The sequence below is a fragment of the Sceloporus occidentalis genome, unplaced genomic scaffold (assembly GCF_023333645.1).
Source record: "Sceloporus occidentalis isolate IW3139 unplaced genomic scaffold, rSceOcc1.0.p SCAF_7, whole genome shotgun sequence".
Lineage (NCBI taxonomy): Eukaryota > Metazoa > Chordata > Lepidosauria > Squamata > Phrynosomatidae > Sceloporus > Sceloporus occidentalis.
The window spans coordinates 98,099,865-98,120,786 of NW_028316987.1; the positions used below are offsets into that span (position 1 = coordinate 98,099,865).

The 20,922-nt window shown below is 57.3% G+C and overlaps 1 protein-coding gene across 1 annotated transcript in view; it reads left to right on the forward strand.

Moving 5' to 3' along the window:
* The first annotated feature begins 3,335 nt into the window (after positions 1-3,335).
* AGAP3 (ArfGAP with GTPase domain, ankyrin repeat and PH domain 3) overlaps positions 3,336-20,922 on the forward strand; it is a 93,149-nt gene continuing 75,562 nt past the window's right edge. The window contains 1 exon segment of the mRNA XM_089533991.1: positions 3,336-3,720. Within this exon segment, the coding sequence (XP_089390117.1) occupies positions 3,387-3,720 (334 nt within the window). The 5' untranslated portion in view covers positions 3,336-3,386.

Consider the following 20,922-nt stretch of genomic DNA (forward strand, 5'->3'; position numbering starts at 1 on the left):
AAACTAGCCCTCCCCCCATTCACAGAACCTGTGCTTGGGGGGTATTTCTGTGCTGGGGGGGGGGGGAGTGGCATCCCTTCCTTTGTTCTGGCAGAGAAGGCCACCAGCACAGAGGCAGGAGGGGGGATTGCTTTATTCAGTTGAGACCCTCTTTCCCTCCCTCCCTCCCAAAGACCAGTCGAAGCCCAGAGTGTGCCAGGCCAGGGCTGTGCCCATTTGTGTGTTGGGGGGGGGGGTCAGGGAGCTCACCCCCTCCCCTGTGTGCAGCCCTATCATCGCCCTCCTGGCAGCAGAAAGCTGGGATGGAGCATCTCCTGTGCCAGAGACGGATCTGGCAGTCTGCTGGCATGGTGGGTCTCCTGCCAAAATCCCACGGCCTCTTTGCCAGCAGAAGAAGGGGGTGCACCTGCATTGGGGGGGTTCATCTGAGTGGCCAAGGACTCCTGCACCCAAGAGCTGGGCTGGGAAAGACAAACCAATCTGGCCAGTCTGCCCTGGAAAAGCCCTGCTGCCAGTCACCACAGATCCAGCGGCCCCCATGTCTGCTTGCCCTAAGTACGGCCCCCCAAAGCAGCCGAGGACTCCACCAGAGTGACTGGTCCTTGAGGGGAACCAAGAAGGAACTGGAGGGAAGCAGGAAGGGGCAACAGCAGGGGAAATGATAATAGTGTAGAGGGGAGCCATGGTGACCTCCAAAGTGCCCCAGAAGGAACCAGTTTTCACCAGTGGGGCATGGTCCAAATGTTCCTTGCAGGACCAGAAGACACCTGGCCCCTCAGTGATTCAAAGGGCTGAGGCAGAATCTCCTGGGCCGAGTGGCTCATAGCACTGGGCCACCAAAGAAGGCCACCCTGAGGGGCAAGTGTCCCAGTGGTCACCAGGTGCCCGCTGGCCACTGCAAGCAGATGGGCCTCTTTCCACCCATCTGGAAACCCGAGAGGGCTCTGGACCCCATTTCCCTCCCTCCTTGCCCACCCCTGCTGCCATGGGCACGGCCCCCTCCTGACCTCTCTGGCTTCTCCCTTTGGAACAAAGCCCCCATTCCTTTTCCATACCAATGGCTATCGCTTATGGTTGGCACGGGGGTCCCACACCTGCCATCCGCATGCAGAAGTGGGCCAGTCGTGAGGTTGGTCTCCCTTAACCAGCTTCAAAACGGAGTTGAAAACCATCCTGTTCAGAGAAGCCTTCCCAGGCATTGCATAACTGTCACTTGCTATTTGGTTTTCTCTTGTTGTCTGTTTATCAAACTATGTCCTGTATTGCTATGTACTGTATATGCATTATCCTACTTGAGAGTATGTATTTTCCCTGGAAGAAGATTAACCTTCCATTTTGAAGCCAAGCCCTATCCCTCCAGTCCATCTGCCTTGGTCCAGGCCTCGGAGGTAGAGAGGAACTGCTGGACCTCTGACCCTTTCCCTCCACCACTCCCTTCTTCTCCTTCTGTCTCATGTCTTTTTAGATTGGAAGCCCCAGGGCAGGGATCCGTCTAACTAAAAGATTGCATGTACAGCGCTGTGTAAATTTACAGCGCTTCATAAATCAAGGTTAATAATAATAATAATAGTATGACCCTCCTGGGGGCATGGGTGTGTCCATGTGGGGCACAACCCAGGGAGCTCAGAGCGTTAACCACAAGGCCATGGGAGGGCTGCCAGGAGCCAGCATGGCTTCCTCAAAATCGGATCCTGCCAAACCAACCTTACCTCTTTTTTGGATCAAGGGAGTGCTGTGCATGTAATAAATGTCAGGCAGGCTTTTGGCTAGGTCCCCCATGATAGTCTTGCACCCAAACTGTGAACAACTGTGGGCTGGACAGGGCTAGTGCCAGGGGCCTCTGTAGCTGGCTGACAGGACTGAGCCCGGGAAGGTCTGCCAAGGGATCTTCTTGGTCCTGGAGAGAAGCGGTGAGTGGGGTGCCTCCGGGTTTTCTCCTGAGCCAATATTGTGCAAGAGCTTTATAACAGACTTAGATAACGCAATAGAAGGCCTGCTCTTACATTCGCAGATGCCACCAAATTTGGGGCTTGTGGGGTGGAGCAAATACCCGACTCCAAGAGGCCTTGGGCAGATTGCTCAGTGGGCCAACAGTAAGAACAGAGGTCTAGGATGCTGGGGCCCTGGTTTGAAAGCAGGGCCTATGCTCTGGGAGTCTCAGGGGACTCAGTGGCGGACCATGCAGCAGCTACAAAAGCCAATGCAATTCCAGGCTGCAGCAATGGAAGTATAGCGTTACGTTTAATTGGAACCGTCCAATTAAAAAGATTGTCTGTGTAAATGTACAGCGCTTTATAAATCAAGGTTAATAATAATAATAATAATAATAATAATAATAACAACTAGGGAAGTCTAGGGAAGTCATAGTGCTGCTCTTTCCATGTCAAGTTTGCAGAAGACAGAAAAGTGGGCTGATGAGATTCATGAAATGAAACCCCACAGAGACAAATGACTGCCCAACCCAAGTGCCCCGGTTGAGGCGGTGGATGCTTGGCTCAGGAGTGGCACGCCTGGGAAGGACTGCATTTCCACAGGAGGACAGGCAGGGCCCCCTTCCTTCCTTCCTTCCTTCCTCCCTTCCTTCCTCCCTTCCTTCCTCCCTTCCTGGGGGGCAGAGGGCCCTTCAGGGAAGGCCAAGGGCCTGGCGAGGGCCGGGGGGGCCAGAAGCCACGGGGGGGGGCAGATGCCCAGCCTGGCGAGGAGAAGGCCCAGGGGTGCCAGGGATGCCCCCTTCAGTGAGAGGCCCAGGGCTGGAAGGGGGTCTTTGGGGGACCCGGCTGCCAGGCCCAGGGCTTGGTGCCTGGAGGGAGAAGGGGCCGGGGAGGCCTTGGCCCCTGGCTGGAGGGCAAAGGGTCACTCAGATGATGGCGAGTGGGGAAGAGGCCCGGATGCAAAGGGGGCCGGAAGGGCCATTGCTGGCTGGGGGGCCTGAGAGAGAGCCCCTCCTCCTCCTCCTCCTCCTTATGTAACCTTATGGGCCGGGAGAGCGGGGGGGTCTTTCCGCTTGGGCTCGCCGCCCCTCCCTCCCTCGCTTGCTTCCTGCGGAGACCCTCCTCCTCCTCCTCCTCCTCCTCCTCCTCCCTCGGCGCTGACGCGGGAAGAGAAGAGAAGGCGGCCGGAGCCGGAGCCGGAGGCGGGGGGGGGCTGCGGCGGGTCTCTCTCTCTCTCTCTCTCTCTCTCTCTCTCTCTCTCGGCGGAGGAGGAGGAGAAGGAGGAGAGGAGGGGGCTGGGAGGGCGGCGCCTGGGAGCCTTGGCCGGCCATGCTGGGGCTGGGGCTGCGGCTGCCGAGGCGGAGGCTGCGGCCGGAGAGCCTGACCACCGCCGCCGCCGCCTGCTGAGCCCCCGGGGCCCCTTTGCCTTCCGTCCGGAGTCCGTGCCTCGGGGCCATGAACTTCCAGGGCGGCGGGGGCCCGGGGCCCGGGGTGCCTTCGTCCTCCTCCTCGGGGGGCTCGGGGCCGGGGGGGCAGGGCCTGGGGGCTCCCGGGGGCCCCTCGGGCGGGCCTTCTCCCGGCGGCGGCGGCGGTGGCGGCGTCGGAGCCTCGGTCCCCGCCGCCCCCGCGGCCCCGCAGTTCGGCCTCTCCAACTCGGCGGCCATCCGGGCCGAGATCGGGCGCTTCGAGTCGGTCCACCCGAACATCTACGCCATCTACGACCTGGTCGAGCGCGTCGAGGACCTCGCCCTCCAGAGCCAGATCCGGGAGCACGTCATCGCCATCGAAGGTGGGCCGCGGCAGCAAGGGACCCCCCCCCTCCCTCCCTCCCTCCTTCGCTCGCTCGGGTGCCGCAGAAAATGGAGGCCTCCCTCCCTCCCACGGGGGGGGTCTGAGGGCAGGCTCCGCGGAGGAGACCCCTCCCTCCTTTCCTCCCTCCCCGCCTGCCTTGTCTTCGGGGGGGAGGCGAGGAGGGCATCGCCCAGGGTGCCCCCCGAGGGACGGGGAGCCGGTGGCCAGGGCTTTCTTGGGGCGATGCGGAAGGCTTGGTCCCCGGGAGGAGTGTCTGAAGAAGGGCAGCCCTGGGGCGCCTGCCTTGCTATGCTATGCCCCGAGGAACCGAGGAGGAGAGAGGGAGCCCTCCGAGGCCAGCCCCATGGGGCCCCGCCTGCCTTCTCCTGGCTTCTGGGGCTTGCCTTTCCCCCGGATGCCCGGCGGCTCTTCTGGCTTCCTGGCCCGTCTCTTGCCCGGCCTCTCCGGGGAGGCTTCGGGCTCTTCTCTGGCCCCTGCCGGCTGCAGCCTGGGTGCCAGCCGGGGCCAAGGCTTCCTCCTCCTCCCCGGTGGCTTTGGGTCCTCCTTTGGCCCTTGCTCTCGGCCTTCCAGGGCCTTGGGTCTCCTCCTGCTAGTATCCTCTGTGTAGCTCAGGCTGCTAGTAATCAAGGGGCCTCCGAGGCCAAGGCTGCTCTGCCACACTTCGAGTTCGGTATCTGCCGCCGTTACGGTTCTCCAGACCCGCAGCCAAACCTTGCTTTGGCCCCCTGGCTCCGTGGGGCCCCTCGGGGCAATGGGGGGGCTCTTTCCGGGGCTGACTGGGGGCCTTCGGGAAAGAAAGGCAGCCACAAGGCCAGGCCCCCTTCGCAAAGGGCTGTTGTCGGTCCTCAGCCTTGGGGGGTGTGGGGCAGGCCCAGGGCCCCTTCTGGGGCAGCCCCGGGGGTCCGGGCAGGAGACACAGCCCTGAGGGGGGGGTCTGGGCTGCCATGGCTGCAGGTGGGTCTGTGGGGAGGGGGCCAGCACGGGGGCTGCTAGCAGGGGGAGTTTGGGGGGCAGAAGGGGCAGCGGCCTTCTGCTCTCTCTCTCTCTCTCTCTGCGCAGCAAAGAGCCCCCTTGAGCGCCAGGAGGGCTCCTTCTTCCTGGGGGGCCTCCAGGCCTTTGGGGCAATGGCTGCTTCTGCCTGGCACCGCATTTCCGGCTCTGGGGGCCTTTGCAGGTGGGTGCCTCCTTCCAGAGGCCTTCAGCCTTGGGGAGGGCATGGTCCCTGCCAGGGTTGGGGCTGGGGCTCTTTCTGGCCGCTTCTTGTGGATGGAGCAAACCGCGTCGCAGCAGCAACGGAGGGCCTTCTCCTGGTTTGGTTTCCAGGCAACAGAGAGACGTGGCTGCTGCATTGCCAAGGTTTTCCTCTCCAACTCCCAGGGAGTTGTTTTGGGGCTGGGGCCAGGGGTCAGAACTGGCCTTGGAGAGGGCAGGGGCAGCTGGAACGCTTTCCCTTCCCTGCCAGGGTCTTTGGCCTTCCTCTCGCTGCCTCTCAGGGCCCCCCAAGGGTCTCTTCTGCTTCCCCTGGGCCACTGGAGATGGCTGAGCAAACTGGGCAGAGAGAGTGGCCTTTGGCATAAGCTGATCAGGACCTGAGCTCCCCCCCCCCCCAATGGCCTGGATCTGGGGCTGCTGAGAGGTGGGCACCATTCATGTGCCAGCGCACATCCCCAAACACAGCCATGACCCCCCCCCCGCCATTTGCCAGGGCTGTGTGGCGGAGGAGGCCCACGGCTGTGTGTGGCCAGAGCATTTTTCAGTGGGGCATAGGAGTCTCTTCGGCCCTTGCCCCACAGAAGAGCCAGCAGAGAGGGCAAGCTTGCGGGCAGCTGCAGGGAATGGGGAGGGGGTTTCTTCTCCAATGGGGTCTCTGCCCACTGGGGAGGGCATGCTGAAGGATTGGTGCCCTTTGTTTCTAGGGAGGAGGAGTAGGTCCTGGGGGCACAGCAGGCTTTCCTTCAAGTGCCTTGCACACAGAGCCTGTTGTGCTCCTTCTCCCAGGATGTTGTGGTTTGGGTTTCATTCACTGGTCTGTATTGCTGCCAGTCCCCTCCCTCCTTTGCGGAGGCTGAAGACCCCAGAGGTGGGCCTGGCCGCTGGTGGGGGTCCTCTGCCCACTGTAAAAGCAGGGTATTCCTGCATCCCTTCCCTCCCTGGGCAGATGGGTGCTCTTTTCTGGACCCTTCCCAGCTTAGCAGGCGCCCGTCCTTTGAGCGCGTGTGTCTTGGAGTGGGGTTATATTTCATTTTATTCCATGCCTAGATCGTCCTGGGCACAAATGCATTCCAGGCCGAGGTGGAAATGTCCTGGGGGCCGATGGGGCTGGAGTCTTGTAGCTGCGCTTGCCCCAGGATGGTGGTCAGTTGCAGGAGCGAAGGCCGCTTTTGCCCAGATTGGGTGGCTCCAGAGAGGCAGGCAGAGTCCCTCTGGTCTCTGTTAGGAAAATGGTGCCCGTCTGTCCATTTGTCCATCTGTCCACTTGGAGCTAAAAGTGGGACTGGCCACTTTCTTTTCTCAAAGGAATGTATTTGCTTCATTCATGATGTTCATGAAAATGCTTCTGCCCTTCTGTGTCGAAGGCTCTCCGGGTGGAATACAGTGAAATGCATTTAAACAAATTGGAAAAACAAGAACAACCTAAAGGGTTTAACACTTAAAAACAAGAGAGTTCAAGACCAGTTCAAATAGAAGAAGACACTTTAAAAGCCGGGCCATGTGCCAATTTGGACACAATCAAATTATGCCCCCTAAGTTTTGTTAAAACAGACGTTTTTATGTGGCAGTTGTGGCATGACAAGAGGGAAGGGAAGGAGGCCAGGCGTGGGGTGCCACACTGGAGGGGCCCCGTTAGCTCCCAGGCAAACTCCCTTGCTAGCCCCCCCCCCCCCCCCAGACACACAAGGACTGCAGAGAGCCTGCCTGCCTGCCATCCATTCATCCTTCCTTCCTTCCTTCCCATAAAGTTTCTCCTCCTGAAGTCACTCCAGACTAGAGCAGCATGGAACCACAACGGCCCAATGGCTGACATAACACAGACACATAAGATCTTCCACACAACCAATAAAACCTGCAGGCAACAAAACTGTAAAGCGGATGGAGGCCATAAAGCCCATTTAAAATGTTTGGGCAAATAAAAAGGCCTTGTAGTTGGTGCAAAGAGACTTGTCCTGCCAGCCCCAGATCTGGCCCAGATGCCTCAATTGGGCAGCGTGGTCCAGGGTCGGGGGCTACCCCAGCGGGGACCCTGACCTCTGCCCTTTGCCCTGGCACAATACCCCTGCTCCCCCGTGGTGAGGGCCCCGGGTTCTGTCTGAAGGGGCTGGCACCCGCGTGGGTCTGCGCCTCTTCTGCTATGTTGGGCATTTGGCCCTGAGGACACTTGTCGCTCAGCAGATCCAGCCGCCTCCTTGAACCAGGTTCAGGGGCAAATTGGCAGCTGAGGGAATTCCCTTATCTGAATCCTAGCAGCCGAATTCTGTGCCGAAACTCATGGGCCACTGCCTTCAAGGGGCAGACCCACCTCTGAGACTTTGTCGTGGTCCAGCTGGGCGCTCAGTTGCCTCTCTCCATGCATGGCCACTGCTGGTAGGTGGCACTTTGCACATGCCACAGAGGCTGCCTGACCCTTCCAGGAGAAGGGCGAGTCAAAGGGCACCACCTGCCTCTGCAACCCCTGGGCCTGCTCCCTTGGCAGCACTGTTGCCCCTGCCCCATTCCCAACAGAGGCTCCAGGGGTAGACATTGGGCCGTAATCTGTCAGGGACAGCCACGTTTGGACACAACTGAAGCTGCCTGGCTGCTTCTCTGTCCTGGGTGGGCCTTTCTAGTCATAGAAGCATAGATTTCGAAGGGACCCCAAGGGCCAGCCAGTCCAACCCATTTCTGCCATACAGATGTACACAAGCAAAGCCCTCTCTGTGACAAATACCATTCAGCCTCTTGTTTAAAAACCTCCAGAGAAAGAATCCTGGCTGAAATCCTTGGGAGAGGGCCATGGGGCTGGTGAGGATGAGCCTTGGGTCAGTCCTGGCATCGCTTCAGCCTCCGGAGAGTCCTCAAGTGCCATTCACCCGAGTGGGCTCCCCATCCTCATGGAAGAGCCAGATGTGTGTGTGTACGTGAGGCTGGCTTCCCTGGAGGACTGGGCCTGGGTTTAATGCTAGTTGAGGCCAAGGCCCAGAGGTCATCTGCTTGAGCAGCATCCTCCCACCTGTGAAGCTGCCATGTTTGCAGGGGCATATTAGATGCCCCCTTTGGCTGCCTGCTGGGCGGCAGTGTAGCTCTGAGCAAGCCCTCCAGCCACCTCGGTGGTTCATGCCAGAGGACGGTCAGTGCCCCCTTGCAGCCTGGAGTGAGGTCTGTTGGAGGGGCACTTTTGGTTTCCAGACCTTTGCCTATCTTGCTGGCCTCCCTCAGGACACCTCCCGGCTGGTCAACCTGCCTTTTTAAAATTGTGGTTCCCAGAACTGAACCCAGAATGGACTTCTCTAGGTGAGGTCTGAGCAACGCAGAGTGGAGCAGCCCTGTTCCCTTCCCTCAGTCTAGACACACTCATTCTGGGGATGCAGCTGGGGATTGCATTGGCCTTTTTCACTGTTGCATCACACTGTTGGCTTGCATTTAGCTTGTGGTTCACTTTCAGACAGCTGGACAGGTGGACACCAAGATTCTGCCTCCAGCCCAAGTTTTGTGATTCACAGATGGGTAAATCTGGATCTGTGAGCTCAGGGCTGGTCGGCAAATGGCACCTTTCTGGGTCAACTTGGCGTGTGTTCTCCTGCAGGACTCGCTTGCCTGGGGAAAAGAGAGGATGAAGATGGGGTGCCTGGCATTGCAGGTGCCCTTAGCTGGCTTGGCAGCAGGCAGCCTTGGCCATTAATGGCAGGCAGCCCAGCCTAGCACTGGTTCCCACACTGGGCTGTGCCTCAGGCGGCTGTTGGAGCTGAGTCTTGTTATGGAGGAATGTCTGGGGGGAATGCCTGGCATGACAGTGGGCAGGGCAAATGGCAAGCAAGCAGCTCCTCTGCCCCATTTTGGTATTTAGACGGGAGGATGCTCTGCTGCTTGGCCAGGTGCCAACCTGGTCTGGAGAGAAATTGGGCTGTGAGTCGGTTGACAAAGGGCCACGGCTGGACAGGGCATGGTGCCATGGGGTCAAGAGAGTCAGCTGGCTTTGTGCTGGGAGGGGGCTGGGGTCCCACGCAACCCTGGAGGACCATACCCCCCCACTGTGCTTCTTAATTTTGTTTTTAGCAGAAAGCCCTCCTGTGACCAGTGGAGGCCACAGGGGGAATCTGGCTGCCTCTTTGGCCCTTCCAGGGCTGTTTTAACCCCAGAAGAAGCCTCTCCTTTCTCCAAATTAGAAACAAAAAGGCAGCCTCCTGTTCCCTTCCTCTTTGGAAGAAGGCCGCTGTTTGCCCCATACCCATCCCTCAGGCCTTTGGACTCCTAGCTCCCATCACCCACGGGCAACATGGCCACTGTTCAAGGGTAATGGAAGGTGGAGTCCTGGAGCCTTGTAAGGGTCACTGATGAGAGGAAGTGTGCAGAGGGTTTGTGAGGAGCCATTATGAAGCCTTTGCAGATGGACGGATGGCTGCGGCGTCTCTGTCTCTGTGGGCTGGAGCATCCTCTGGAGGCGTGGGAAGAGAGGAAGGGGATGGAGGGGGGGCGGAAGTGCAGGGAAGGAGAGGGTGTGGGGGGAGGAGATGCTTTGCCTGTGAGTGGAGTGGGTGGGTGGCCATTTGCTCCTCCAAGAGCAGCCCCCCTTCCTTCCCTTCCTGCGCCATTGCTGGATTGCAAGTGTGTGTGTTTCCTTTGCCTTCCTGGTGCAGCAGTGCAATAAGGGGTCTGTGTGTGTTGTAATGCCTCCAGTGGGCCCACAAAGGCCTGGAACTGGGCTGCCATTCTTGTCCAGGGGTCTTGGCCACCTGAGAGAGGTTGGTGGGACCCATCAGGGCCCTCCCCAAGTCCTGTGGCCATTGCGTTACCTTGCCATTTATTTGCATCCCCCCCCAGCTCAGTCCAGCAAGATTTTGGCCAAATAGGCAATGCCACGCACTCGCTGCCAACTGCATTCAGGCCGGTTTCCTCCAAAGGCTCAACTGGGGTTGATTAATTAGTGCCCCCCTCCCAGCCTCAATTTCCTGGGCAATTCATGAGAAGATGGAAAATCAGGGCCTATCCCCCGCTGAGCTGCCGGGGGGGGGGGTCTCAGCAGTGTAGGGATTCCTGGGGGGGCATGTGGTATCCTTGGTGCTTTTCAGGATGTGTAGGAACACCATGTGGCAAAGGAAGGGGCAGGAAGTGCTGTGGGTAGCGTCAGGAAGCCCTTGGGCTCCATAGGTGCCCCCCAGCACCATCTGCAGTTCCCTCTCTGGGCTGCTGTGCCGTCCTCTGTTGCCCCCCATCCCTCCCTGTAGGGCCTGGCTCTGTGTGCTGCCTTCCTCCCTTCCTCCTTGGGAGGCACATGGGGTGGGCAAGAGGGGTAATAGGTCCTGAGCCATGGGACGCTAGAGGTGAGATGTTCCTGGTGGGGGTAGAACCTCCCCCCCACCAATGTTGTAAGCTCTGGGGGAGGGGCAGGTTTGAAAGGGGAAGGTGAGGCAGGAGAGTAGCTGCTCCCTCTGGGAGTCTGAGGTCAGGGCATGTGTGCTAATTGGTGTGCTTGGAGTGTGCCCCCTTGCACCATTAGCCTGCTTGCAACCCAGGTGGGGGCTGGAGGGGGTTTTGGGTTGAGTGGGGCAGAGAGTGATCCAGGTGGGGAGGTGGGGCACAGGGCAGAGTAGGGGGGGGACCTTTTCAGCTGGAGAGGAGTTCTGGTGGGAGGGGGTTCCAAGGGCAGCTCCTGCAACATGGCCATTTGGGGGAAGAGGAGGGGAGCCCTTGCATCTGCCTGTCAGGGTGGAGAATGGTTTCTTCTTCGTGGTCTCTGCGAATCATACAAATGGGTTTCGCTGCGCCTGCGCAGTGCTGCTCGGAACCTACTGGAATCACTGGGCAAAGTTAACTTTGCAACATTTAGAAACTTTTTGGCGGTAACTCAGCCCAACCGTTATAAGGCCCCTGCGTTCCCGCTCTTTCCCCAGTTCCTTTTTTCCGCCGCGCTAGCTGCTTCAAGGAACTTCACTCGCTCTTTAGCTTGTTTGGAATCACTCTCACTTGACCTCGGACCGTCTTTTGACCATTCTTTGTCTCCCGCCCCTGGTAACTTTGGATTTTCGGACTGTTGACCTCGTTTCTGGATTTTCCTCTGGCTTTGACGACTTCGGAATCATGCCCGCACCATTCAAGAAGTGCGATGTTTGCGGGGGCAAGGTGCCCGTCCAAGATCCGCATTCCTCCTGCCTCCTTTGCTTGGGCAAGGACCATGATGCCAGGGCTTGCCCGCTCTGCAAGTCCCTGTCATCCCAGGCCCGGAAAAACCATGAGTCCCAGTTGACTTCGGCTATTGCCCTGGGCAAGGTTCAGGACGGAGGCTCCCGCCCGTCATCGGTCCCTTTGACTGCGCCGCCTGCTTCGTCATCCCAGGCCAGCGTGTCCAGTGTGGTGTCTGTCCCAGCCGGGACACAGTCTTCCACCACCTCTGATGTGGCCCATGGTCCCTCGAGACCCAGTGCCAATGACGAACCCTCCAAGCGCCCCCAGAAAACCTCGGGGACTGAGGGTTCTGAGCCCGAGGAGAGATCCGGGAGGAAGCCATCCCCGGAGGGCTTGCGCGCGAAGGAGCACGCAGAGGCGGAGGTCCGACTCGCTTCGCCTCCGTCCTCCAAGGCGTCGTCAAAGGCATCTCAACACGCCTCCAAGCTGCCCGAGACGGGGGCATCGTCTTCGGGGAAGGCTGCACCGGTGGAGAAGGCTAAGCCGACCAAGCCCCACTCCAAGGGAGCTGCCGTCCTGCACGACCTGCCGGACAACCCCTTCTTCCCTCCCAAATATCAGGCCAAGACGCCGCGATCCTCCAAAAAGAGGCACCACAAGGAGACAGCTGAAGGATCCGCACCCAAGAGGTCCAAATCCACCAAGGACCATACCGGGTCGGAGCGCCCGCCCAAGGCGAAGGAGCGCGCTTCGCATAAGCAACGCTCCTCTTCAAAGAAGGCCTCGGCACCAGCCCCTTCGTGCCCGGATGACTCCGCCTCATCGCATGCGGCTGCCTTGCTGGCCACGCCGCTACTGGCGGCGGAAGACTTCACTTGCGTCAACCATGATGCGCCTGCCTCCCCTCGGAGAGTGTTGTCTCCTCCTTCCCTCCATTCGGAGTTGGATGAACCAATGGAACCGGACACTGACATGGATGAGCCACGGGAGCCGGACACTGACATGTTCTTTGACACTGAGACCCAGAGGTACTACATGTCAGTCTCCGATTTACCAGGCTGAACCTGCGCCCGGTGGCTTCCCAGGGAGACAAACCTGCCTCCTCGCATGCGGTGGCTTCGACGTCGGCACCTCGTCGCCCTCCTGCAGAGCCTGTGGTCCCTCAGATTCCGGCTCACTGTTCAACCCGAGTCAGGGTCCCGGACATCCCTTTGACCTCGGACTCCGACTCCGACCAAGAGCCCTTGCTGCCATCGCGGGAGCCGTCGGATGAGGACGAGGGCCCCTCCAACCCGCCGTCTCCTCAAGGGATGCATCACCCGGGTCCTTCGTCCGCAACTGATGATGTGCGCTTGTTCAGCGAGCACATCATTAAGATGTGTCGAGCCCTGGACATCGAGCTTTCTCCTCCTGAGGAGGAGGCTCACGACCCTGTGGAGCACCGTGTCCTTGGCCGAGTCCCCACGCCACCCTGCATCCCAATGTTGCCGTCTCTGCAATCCATCGTCCAGAGGTCGTGGGACGCGCCAGCTTCGCTCACCGCGTCCTCTCAGAAGATCGAGGCGCTGTACTGGATCTCCCTGCCGAGTTGCTCTTGGTTGACCGACCACCCCAAGCAGAACTCGGCGATTGTGGAGGGGGCTCAGCAGACCTTCGTGCCGAAGCAAGCGACTTCCCCAGCGGACCGGGAGGCCAAAAAGATCGATGGCCTTGCTAAGAAGGCCTATTCATCGACTGCCCTCATCGTCAAGGCCATAAATTACAACGCCTGTATGGGGGCCTACATCCAGGCCTTGATGGAGGGGATCTCGCCAATTGTCCCCGACTTCCCAGACGAGGTCCAACGTCGCTTGGTTGAGATCCGCGATGAGGCCCACTCGATTGGAAGCTGGCTCATCACCACCTCCAGAAATGTGGCTGACTGTGCGGGACGGGCCATGGCGGCATCGATGGCTCTGTGCCGACATGCGTGGCTGAGGGGGTCGGACCTCAACGCCAACGTCAAATCAGCCATCGAGGACATGCCTCTGGACAGTAGCGGCCTTTTCCACGCCGACACTGGCGAGCGTCTGAACCGCAAGTTCAGAATGAAGGCGGTGGCGAAGAAGCACGGGATGTCATCAGCTTCCATCTCGCCCTTCAGAAAGAGGCACTGTCCGTGGCCACCGCAAGGTCAGTCCCAGGGCCCCTTCCCACAGGACCGGCAATCTCAGCAACAGGGCTCCCAGAGACGCCGCTACCCCTCACAGTCTTCCTCCTCCTCTGGCCGTCGCAATTTCCTGCCTCGGTACCGCAAGGCTCGCCGGCAGGACACCGACCAGGGGAAGAAGAGAGCCTGAAGGTACACAGCGCACTTCGTCTCCCCTTCTCCCTTCTTCTTTTTGGACATTCTAAGGCCCTTTGCTAACACCTGGGCCTCTATAACATCGGACTCGTGGGTCCTTAACATCGTCCGTAGAGGTTATGCCCTCGAGTTCCAAGAGCTCCCTCCAACCGGAGTCTCCCCTCGGACACCCTTCTCAACGACGTGCGCACTTTGCTGGAAAAGGGGGCAATTTCCCCTTTGCTGCCGGAACAATGCTCCAGGGCCTTTTTCTCCAGGTACTTTACGGTACTGAAGGCGGATGGGGGCATCAGGCCCATCCTGGACTTGAGACAATTGAACTTGTTCCTGGAATACCGTCGCTTTCGAATGGTAACCTTGGCTTCCATTCTGCCTCTGCTCCACCAGGGCCTGTGGTTCGCAACTGTCGACCTGAAGTATGCCTACTTCCACATCGGGATTCGGGAGTCCCACCGGAGATTCCTCGCCTTCGCCGTCGGCTCCACCGTGTACCACTACAACGTGCTTCCTTTCGGCCTTGCCACGGCACCGAGAGTCTTCACAAAGTGCATGGCACCGGTAGTGGCATACCTTCATCAGAAAGGCTTCATAGTCTTCCCGTACCTGGACGACTGGCTGTTTGCCGCCGAATCCCAGCGAGAGCTGCAGGAGGCAGTCTCATTCGCCTTGCACCTTTTGGACTCCCTCGGACTGGTCGTCAACCGGGAAAAGTCCCACTTCACATCGACCAGACAGGCCAAGTTCATCGGGGCCATCCTCGACTCCGAAAGATGCTCTGCCTTTCTCCCTCCAGACCGTTTCCAGGCGCTGACAGCATTGCTCAGGCCTTGCATCTCACACAGAAGGGTGAGGGCCAGGGACGTCCAGGTCGCCCTGGGCCACATGGCTTCGACAACGTTTGTCACGCCGTGGGCAAGGCTTCGCCTTCGACCTCTTCAGTCCTGGTTCCTCTCGGTCTTCTCCCCGATGGAGGACCCCCCGTTCAAGTGGCTCACAGTACCAAGACCGGTAGCCGCTTCCCTGAGATGGTGGCTGGACTGTCGCAACGTGTGCACCGGGACGCCCTTCCATCAGCCTCAGCCCCAACTGACTCTGACAACCGATGCTTCCCTGGAAGGCTGGGGCACCCACCTCCTCGACTTGGTCGTCATGGACAAATGGTCCTCCCAAGACAAGCTTCTCCACATCAACGCCCTGGAGATGCTGGCTGTTGAGAAGTCGCTGAGGGCTTTCAAAGCTGCCATCGCAGGCAAGGTGGTCCTCCTAAGGACAGACAACACCACTGTGATGTATTACATCAACAAACAGGGATGCACCAGATCCAGGACCCTGCTCGACCTCACGCTCCGCATCTGGGACTGGTGCATCCAGAGACAGGTGCTCCTCCAGGCGATTCATCTTCCCGGAGAGGACAACGAATTGGCGGATCGCCTCAGCAGATCTCCGTCGGTGTGCCACGACTGGAGGCTCCATCCCGAGACGGTCAGCGACCTATTTGAGCGGTGGGGAACCCCCCGGATCGACCTCTTTGCGACCACATGGAACAGCCACTGTCCCCAGTTCTGCTCCAGGAAGTGAATGGACGGATCCCTCTACGCCTTTCCTCCCTTCCCTCTCATCATCAGGGTGGTGTCCAAGATGACAACGGACTGGTCGCATGTGATCCTGATCACCCCGTGGTGGCCGAGACAGCCCTGGTTCGCATCCCTTCTCCACCTCTCCAAGAGATGCTTCCTCCGCCTCGACTTCCGGCCGGCACTGCTGTCGATCCAGGACGGCTGGATTCTGCACCCGGACATCGAGAGCCTGCCACTGGTGGCCTGGAGGATACAGCCCTAGCTTCACTGCCGGACGTGGTGAGGACGGTGATCCTGGCCGCGCAGAAGCCATCCACCCAGCGGTCCTATGCCCTGAAGTGGAGGAGGTTTAGCCTCTTCCTTGATCGAAAGGGCTTGGCTCCTGCTCAAGTTTCCACTCCAGTGGTGCTGGAGTTCTTGATGGCGCTGTTGGATGAGGGGTTGTGCCTCACATCCATCAAGTGCTACCTCTCTGCCATTTGTTCCAGGTACCAATTTGAGGGTAGGGCTTCCTTCTTTAGGGACCCCTTGGTGAAGGGGTTCCTGAAGGGATGTGCCAACCTGCACCCTCCTGTGTCGGTACCGGCCCCGGCTTGGAGCTTGGAGGCGGTGCTGGCCGTGCTCCAATCCAAGCCCTTTGAACCGATGGCTACAGCGGACTTGAGACTACTGACTTGGAAAACCGCCTTTCTTGTGGCCATCACCTCTGCCCGCCGTGCGGGCGAACTATGTGCCTTACGGAGGGACCAGCCCTTCCTGAGGTTTCACAAGGACGAGGTGGTCCTCCGGACAGACATTACTTTTTTGCCGAAGGTTGTGTCTGCTTTCCACATGTGCCAGGACATTGTGTTGCCTACTCTTGCATCCAACCCGACTTCGGATGCGGAGCGAAGCCTGCACTCTCTTGATGTCAGGAGAGCGCTGGTGTTTTACCTGGACAGAACTGCTGCCTCCAGTCGGTCCGAGAGGCTCTTCCAGTGCTACTTGGAGCCGAAGAAGGGGTTGCCCGTGTCTGCGCAGAGGTTTTCCAAATGGGTGGCTGGTACCATCCACCTCTGCTATGAACTGTTGGGCAGGCCTCTCCCTGGCAGGGTTCGGTCCCATTCTACAAGGGCAATGTCAGCATCCTCTGCATTCCTGTCGGGGATTCCCTTGGAGGATGTCTGTAAGGCTGCTGTCTGGTCCCAGCCATTGACTTTTGTAAAGCACTATAGGCTGGACACCAGAGCCACCCGAGACGCAGCTTTCGGGAGGGCTGTGTTGGTTTCAGGGTTGCATTGACTGCACCGCTGATGTGTTTGTGACAAGTTATGTTTACTATGCACTGTTTTTTAAATTCTGGTTGAATGTTCAAGTCTCATTCAGGTGGAATGTTTGTTTGCACATATGGCCATGGGACTGGTCTTGCATGACCTTATGTTCCCTTCTTAGGTTCTGCAATGTCATTGCTGTTGAGGTGTTTGTGCACAAAAAGGCTGACTCGTTTTTATGGTTCAAGGGTTTTTATTGTTACAATAAAATTACCTTTGGTTCACCATAGCTTTGGTTTCAGGACACTCCTTCCGCCGCTACCTTAGCTTGTCAGTCTAAACCCATTTGTATGATTCGCAGAGACCACGAAGAAGAAGGACAGGTTGCTTACCTGTAACAGTATTTCTTCGAGTGGTCATCTGCGAATACATACAAATCCCACCCGTCCGTCCCCTCAGTGTCCTGCTCTACATTGGCTCTTCCATTGCCTGCTTGGCGGAAAAATTGCAGAACTGGGGAAAAGAGAGGGAAGGCAGGGGCCTTATAACGGGTGGGCAGAGTTACCGCCAAAAAGTTTCTATATGTTGCAAAGTAAACTTTGCCCAGTGATTCCAGTAGGTTCCGAGCAGCACTGCGCAGGCGCAGTGAAACCCATTTGTATGTATTCGAAGATGACCACTCGAAGAAATAGCATTACAGGTGAGCAACCTGTCCATCTCTGCCCCCCTCCAGACCCCTGCATTGAGGGGCTCCCCAAGGGCAAGGGCATATCCAGGCTGGAGCGGGGTGGGGAGGCAATGTGGCTCCCTGGCCAGTGAACCTCCCGACCCTAAAGCCCCACCATAGCTGCAGCTGGCAGCTCTCCTTTGAGCAGGGGTTTCATGGAGCCTTTTGCAGAGGGCCTCTGTGTGTGTGTGTGTTTGAGCACATTTAATAAATCCATGAAACAAGCTGGAAGGCTAAACGTTGCAGGGCCAGATGCCCTTGTGGCATGTCCTGGGCAGTCCTCCTCATCCTGGGCAAGTGGCAGGATGGAGCATGGCCTTTGTGTTCTGGGCACAGACCGTTCCACAACCATCACGTCCCCTTTAGCTCCTGGGGAATAAAGCCAGGCGCCTGCCAGTGCATTGAGGAGGGTTGAGAGTTTGCACATCTGGCAGCACCAGCTGGGGCTTAAACTCCTGTCCAGCTGCGACTGTTTCACAGTGGCTGTCCTTTGGTGGCCACTGAGACACGGAGGGAGGGTGGCGGTGGGGGCGGGCAGGCAGAGGGAGCAGCAAGTAGCCGGCAGGTGGGCTCCCTTCTTGCAAGGAGGGCTGAAGAAGGGATTCCGGGCATCTGCAGGAAAGGGGAGACATGCCCCAGTTGGGGACCCCGGTTCCAGGACTCTGGCATGGGCCAGTCTTTGGCTCCCCTCTCTATCCCTCTTGGCACCCAACTGGCTGGTCTCAGTGGCCACTGGATGGGCTGGTCCAGGAGGGCTCCAGTGGGGGATGCTCTGGTCTCATAGCTGCTTTTCAAGTTCTGGGGGGGAGTCAGGCAAGGGCTGGGGGGATGGGGCTCAGATGCCCTGCCCTTTCTGGGGCTCTTAGCAAAGTGGAGGAGAGGGTGGTGATGGGGTACCCCTCCAAGCAGGATTGTCCCACGCAGTGATCGCCCTCCATGGAGGATTCCTGCAGAGGGGCCAGGGGCCGGCAGAGATGGGGCAACATTCGTGACTCATTCAGGTTACCTCTTCGGACAATAATAATAATACTAATAATTTATTTATATCCCGCCTCTCCCTGTATTGGATTGAGGCGGGTAACAACAAACATAAGAACAATAAAAATAAAACACAACAAACCACAAGTAAAAACATAGTAAAACATATAAAATCCAATTCCCTATCTCCCTCCCACCTTAAAATAGCATTAAAAACAACAATTCCCAACTGGAGAATGAACATACCCAGGAGGTCAGTTTGGGAATGCCTGCTGGAAGAGATCAGTTTTTAATGCCTTCTTATTAAAGGCCTCCAAAGATGTTATAAGGTGGATCTCCTCCAGACTTTTGGAGCGGCAACAGAAAACCTCCGCTGGGAAGTCGATACCAGTCTGGTTTTCTTGGACTGCAAGAGATTCTTCCCAGAGGAAGACCTGAGAATGCAGGAAGGATTGTATGGGAGGAGGCCTTCCCTCAGGTAAGCTGGACCCAGGACATGTAGGGCTTTATAGGTAATAACCAACACCTGATACTGTGCCCGGAAGCTAATAGGCAGCCAGTGAAGGGATTTTAAGATAGGTGTAATAGGATCAAATTTCGAATTCCCTGTAACCAATCTGGCTGCCATGTTTTGGACCAGTTGCAGCTTCCAAACTTGGCACGAGGGTTGCCCCATGTAGAGCGCATTGCAGAAATCGGGACGAGAGGTGACCAGTGAGTGTACAGCCGTTTCTAGGTTTTCCCGTTCCAGGAAGGGTCATAGCTGGCGAATCAGCCAAAGCGGATAACAGACGCTCCTGGCTGTCGCATCCACCTGAGATGACAGCTGAAGCGATGAGTCCAGGAGTACCCCCAAGCTACGGACACAGTCCTTTAGGGGAAGTGTGACCCCGTCCAGAACTGGGGAGCTTATCACCATTCCCAGATTAGGATTGCTTATAGCGAGTACCTCTGTTTTATTTGGATTCAGTTTAAGTCTATTTTCCCTCATTCAATCCATTACTGACCTCAGACAGTCATTCAGAGGGGAGATGCCATCCTTGGTCACCAAAGCGGTCCGAGACATAGAGAAATAGATTTGGGTTCACCAGCGTACTGATAACACTGCGGCCCATGTCTCCAGATGATCTCACCCAGCGGTATCATGTAAATGTTGAATACCATTGGAGACAGTATCGCGCCTTGAGAGACACCCGATATGAGCTCCCTCTTGGCCGAACAGCTGTCCCCAAGCAACACCATCTGGAATCTGCCTGAGAGATAGGACCGGAACCACTGCAGAGCAGTGCCTCCGATTCCCAGTTCCCTCAGGCGCTCCAGAAGGATACCATGTTCGATGGTATCGAAGGCCGCTGAGAGGTCTAAGAGCACCAACAGGGCCACATTTCTCCTGTTGATGCCCAGATGGAGATCATTGACCAAGGCGACCATGGCGGCCTTGACTCCGTATCCCGACCTGAAGCCAGTTTGAAATGGATCAAGATAATTGGTGTCATCCAAGACTGCTTGGAGCTGGTTTGCAACTGCCCTCTCGATCCCCTTGCCCAAAAACGGAAGGAGAGATACCGGCCGATAGTTAGATTTCTCCAAGGGATCAAGGGAAGGCTTTTAAAGAATAGGTGTAACCACAGCCAGTTTTAAACTGGCTGGAAAACTGCCTTCCCTGAGGGAGGCATTAATCTCCCTCCCTGGATGGCCAGCCATGAAGGGCAGGGGTCAAGAGGGCAGGTGGTCTTTTTGACCTTGGCAAGCAGCTTGTCTACGTCATCAGTACTCAGAGACGGAAACTGATCCAAATGAATCTCATTAACAGAGTCACTGGACACCTCACTAGATGTTTCTGTGTTAAGGCTGGAGTCTAAGTCGGCCCTTATCCGAGAGATTGTATCTGCAAAGTAGTCGTTGAAAATATCACAGCAGGTCTCTGTGGGTTGGAATAACATATTCAAGGTGGAAGGAGACTGAGTCAGCTTCCTAACCACCTTGAAAAGCTCTGCCGGGCGAGACTTCGCAGACACAATAGATGCAGGAAAGAAAGACTTCTTTGCTGCATGTATTGCCACTCGATAGGCTTTAAGAGAAGTCCTATGAGGTGTCTTGTCAGATAGGGATTGAGTCTTTTGCCAGCGGTGCTCTAGTCATTGTGCAGCCTGCTTCATCCTTCTAAGATCTTCAGTATACCAAGGATTTCTATTCGAAGTGGGTTGAAAAGGACGCTTGGGAGCGATTGTGTCGATAGCCTTTGTGAGATCCTTGTTCCAGGTAGACACCAAGGCTTCGACAGATTCGCCGGCGTTACCAGCCATTGCACCCTCCAGGGCTTCCTGGAACCTTTTGGGTCCCATTAGCCTTTGAGGGTGGACCATTGTAATAGGTCCACCAGCCCCGGGGGGTTATGAATGGTGGCAAGTGGCGCTTGTTAATGAAAACGGGGGATATAGCAGTTTGAGAGCAGCCATTATCCGCAAGAGAATCATAGAATCCCAGCGTTGGAAGAGACCTGAAGGGCCATCCAGTGCAACTCCATTCTGCCAGGCAGAAGACACAGCCAAGAAGCAGCGCAACTGGGGCTGTTTCTGCTGTCGCTCTCTCTCCTTAACCCGCCTCCCTGCCCTATGCCCTACCCAGCATGCCTTTGGGGTTTATACATTTTTAATATTGCTTTTTAACTCAATTCCAGAGTTATGCCAATGTGATTTCAGTAATACAAAAAAATAAACACAAGCAGAAAAATAAAGAAGATCTGCCCACTTGGAGGTTGTGTGGCACTTTTAGGAGAGCTGAAAGCATCCCTCAGTCATTCACAGTTGGCTTTGAATGCCCTTTGAAAGGGCTGATATGGGTGAAACAGACAGAGACAGTATGGGGCCCTTGGTGCTAGGGAGCAAGTAGCTGCCCCATTCCTGTAGCATGCTTGGCCCCGTAGCCTCCTCCAGACTCGCCTGGGTCTGGTTGCCCTGCCTCTATAGATGCCCAGCAGATGCCG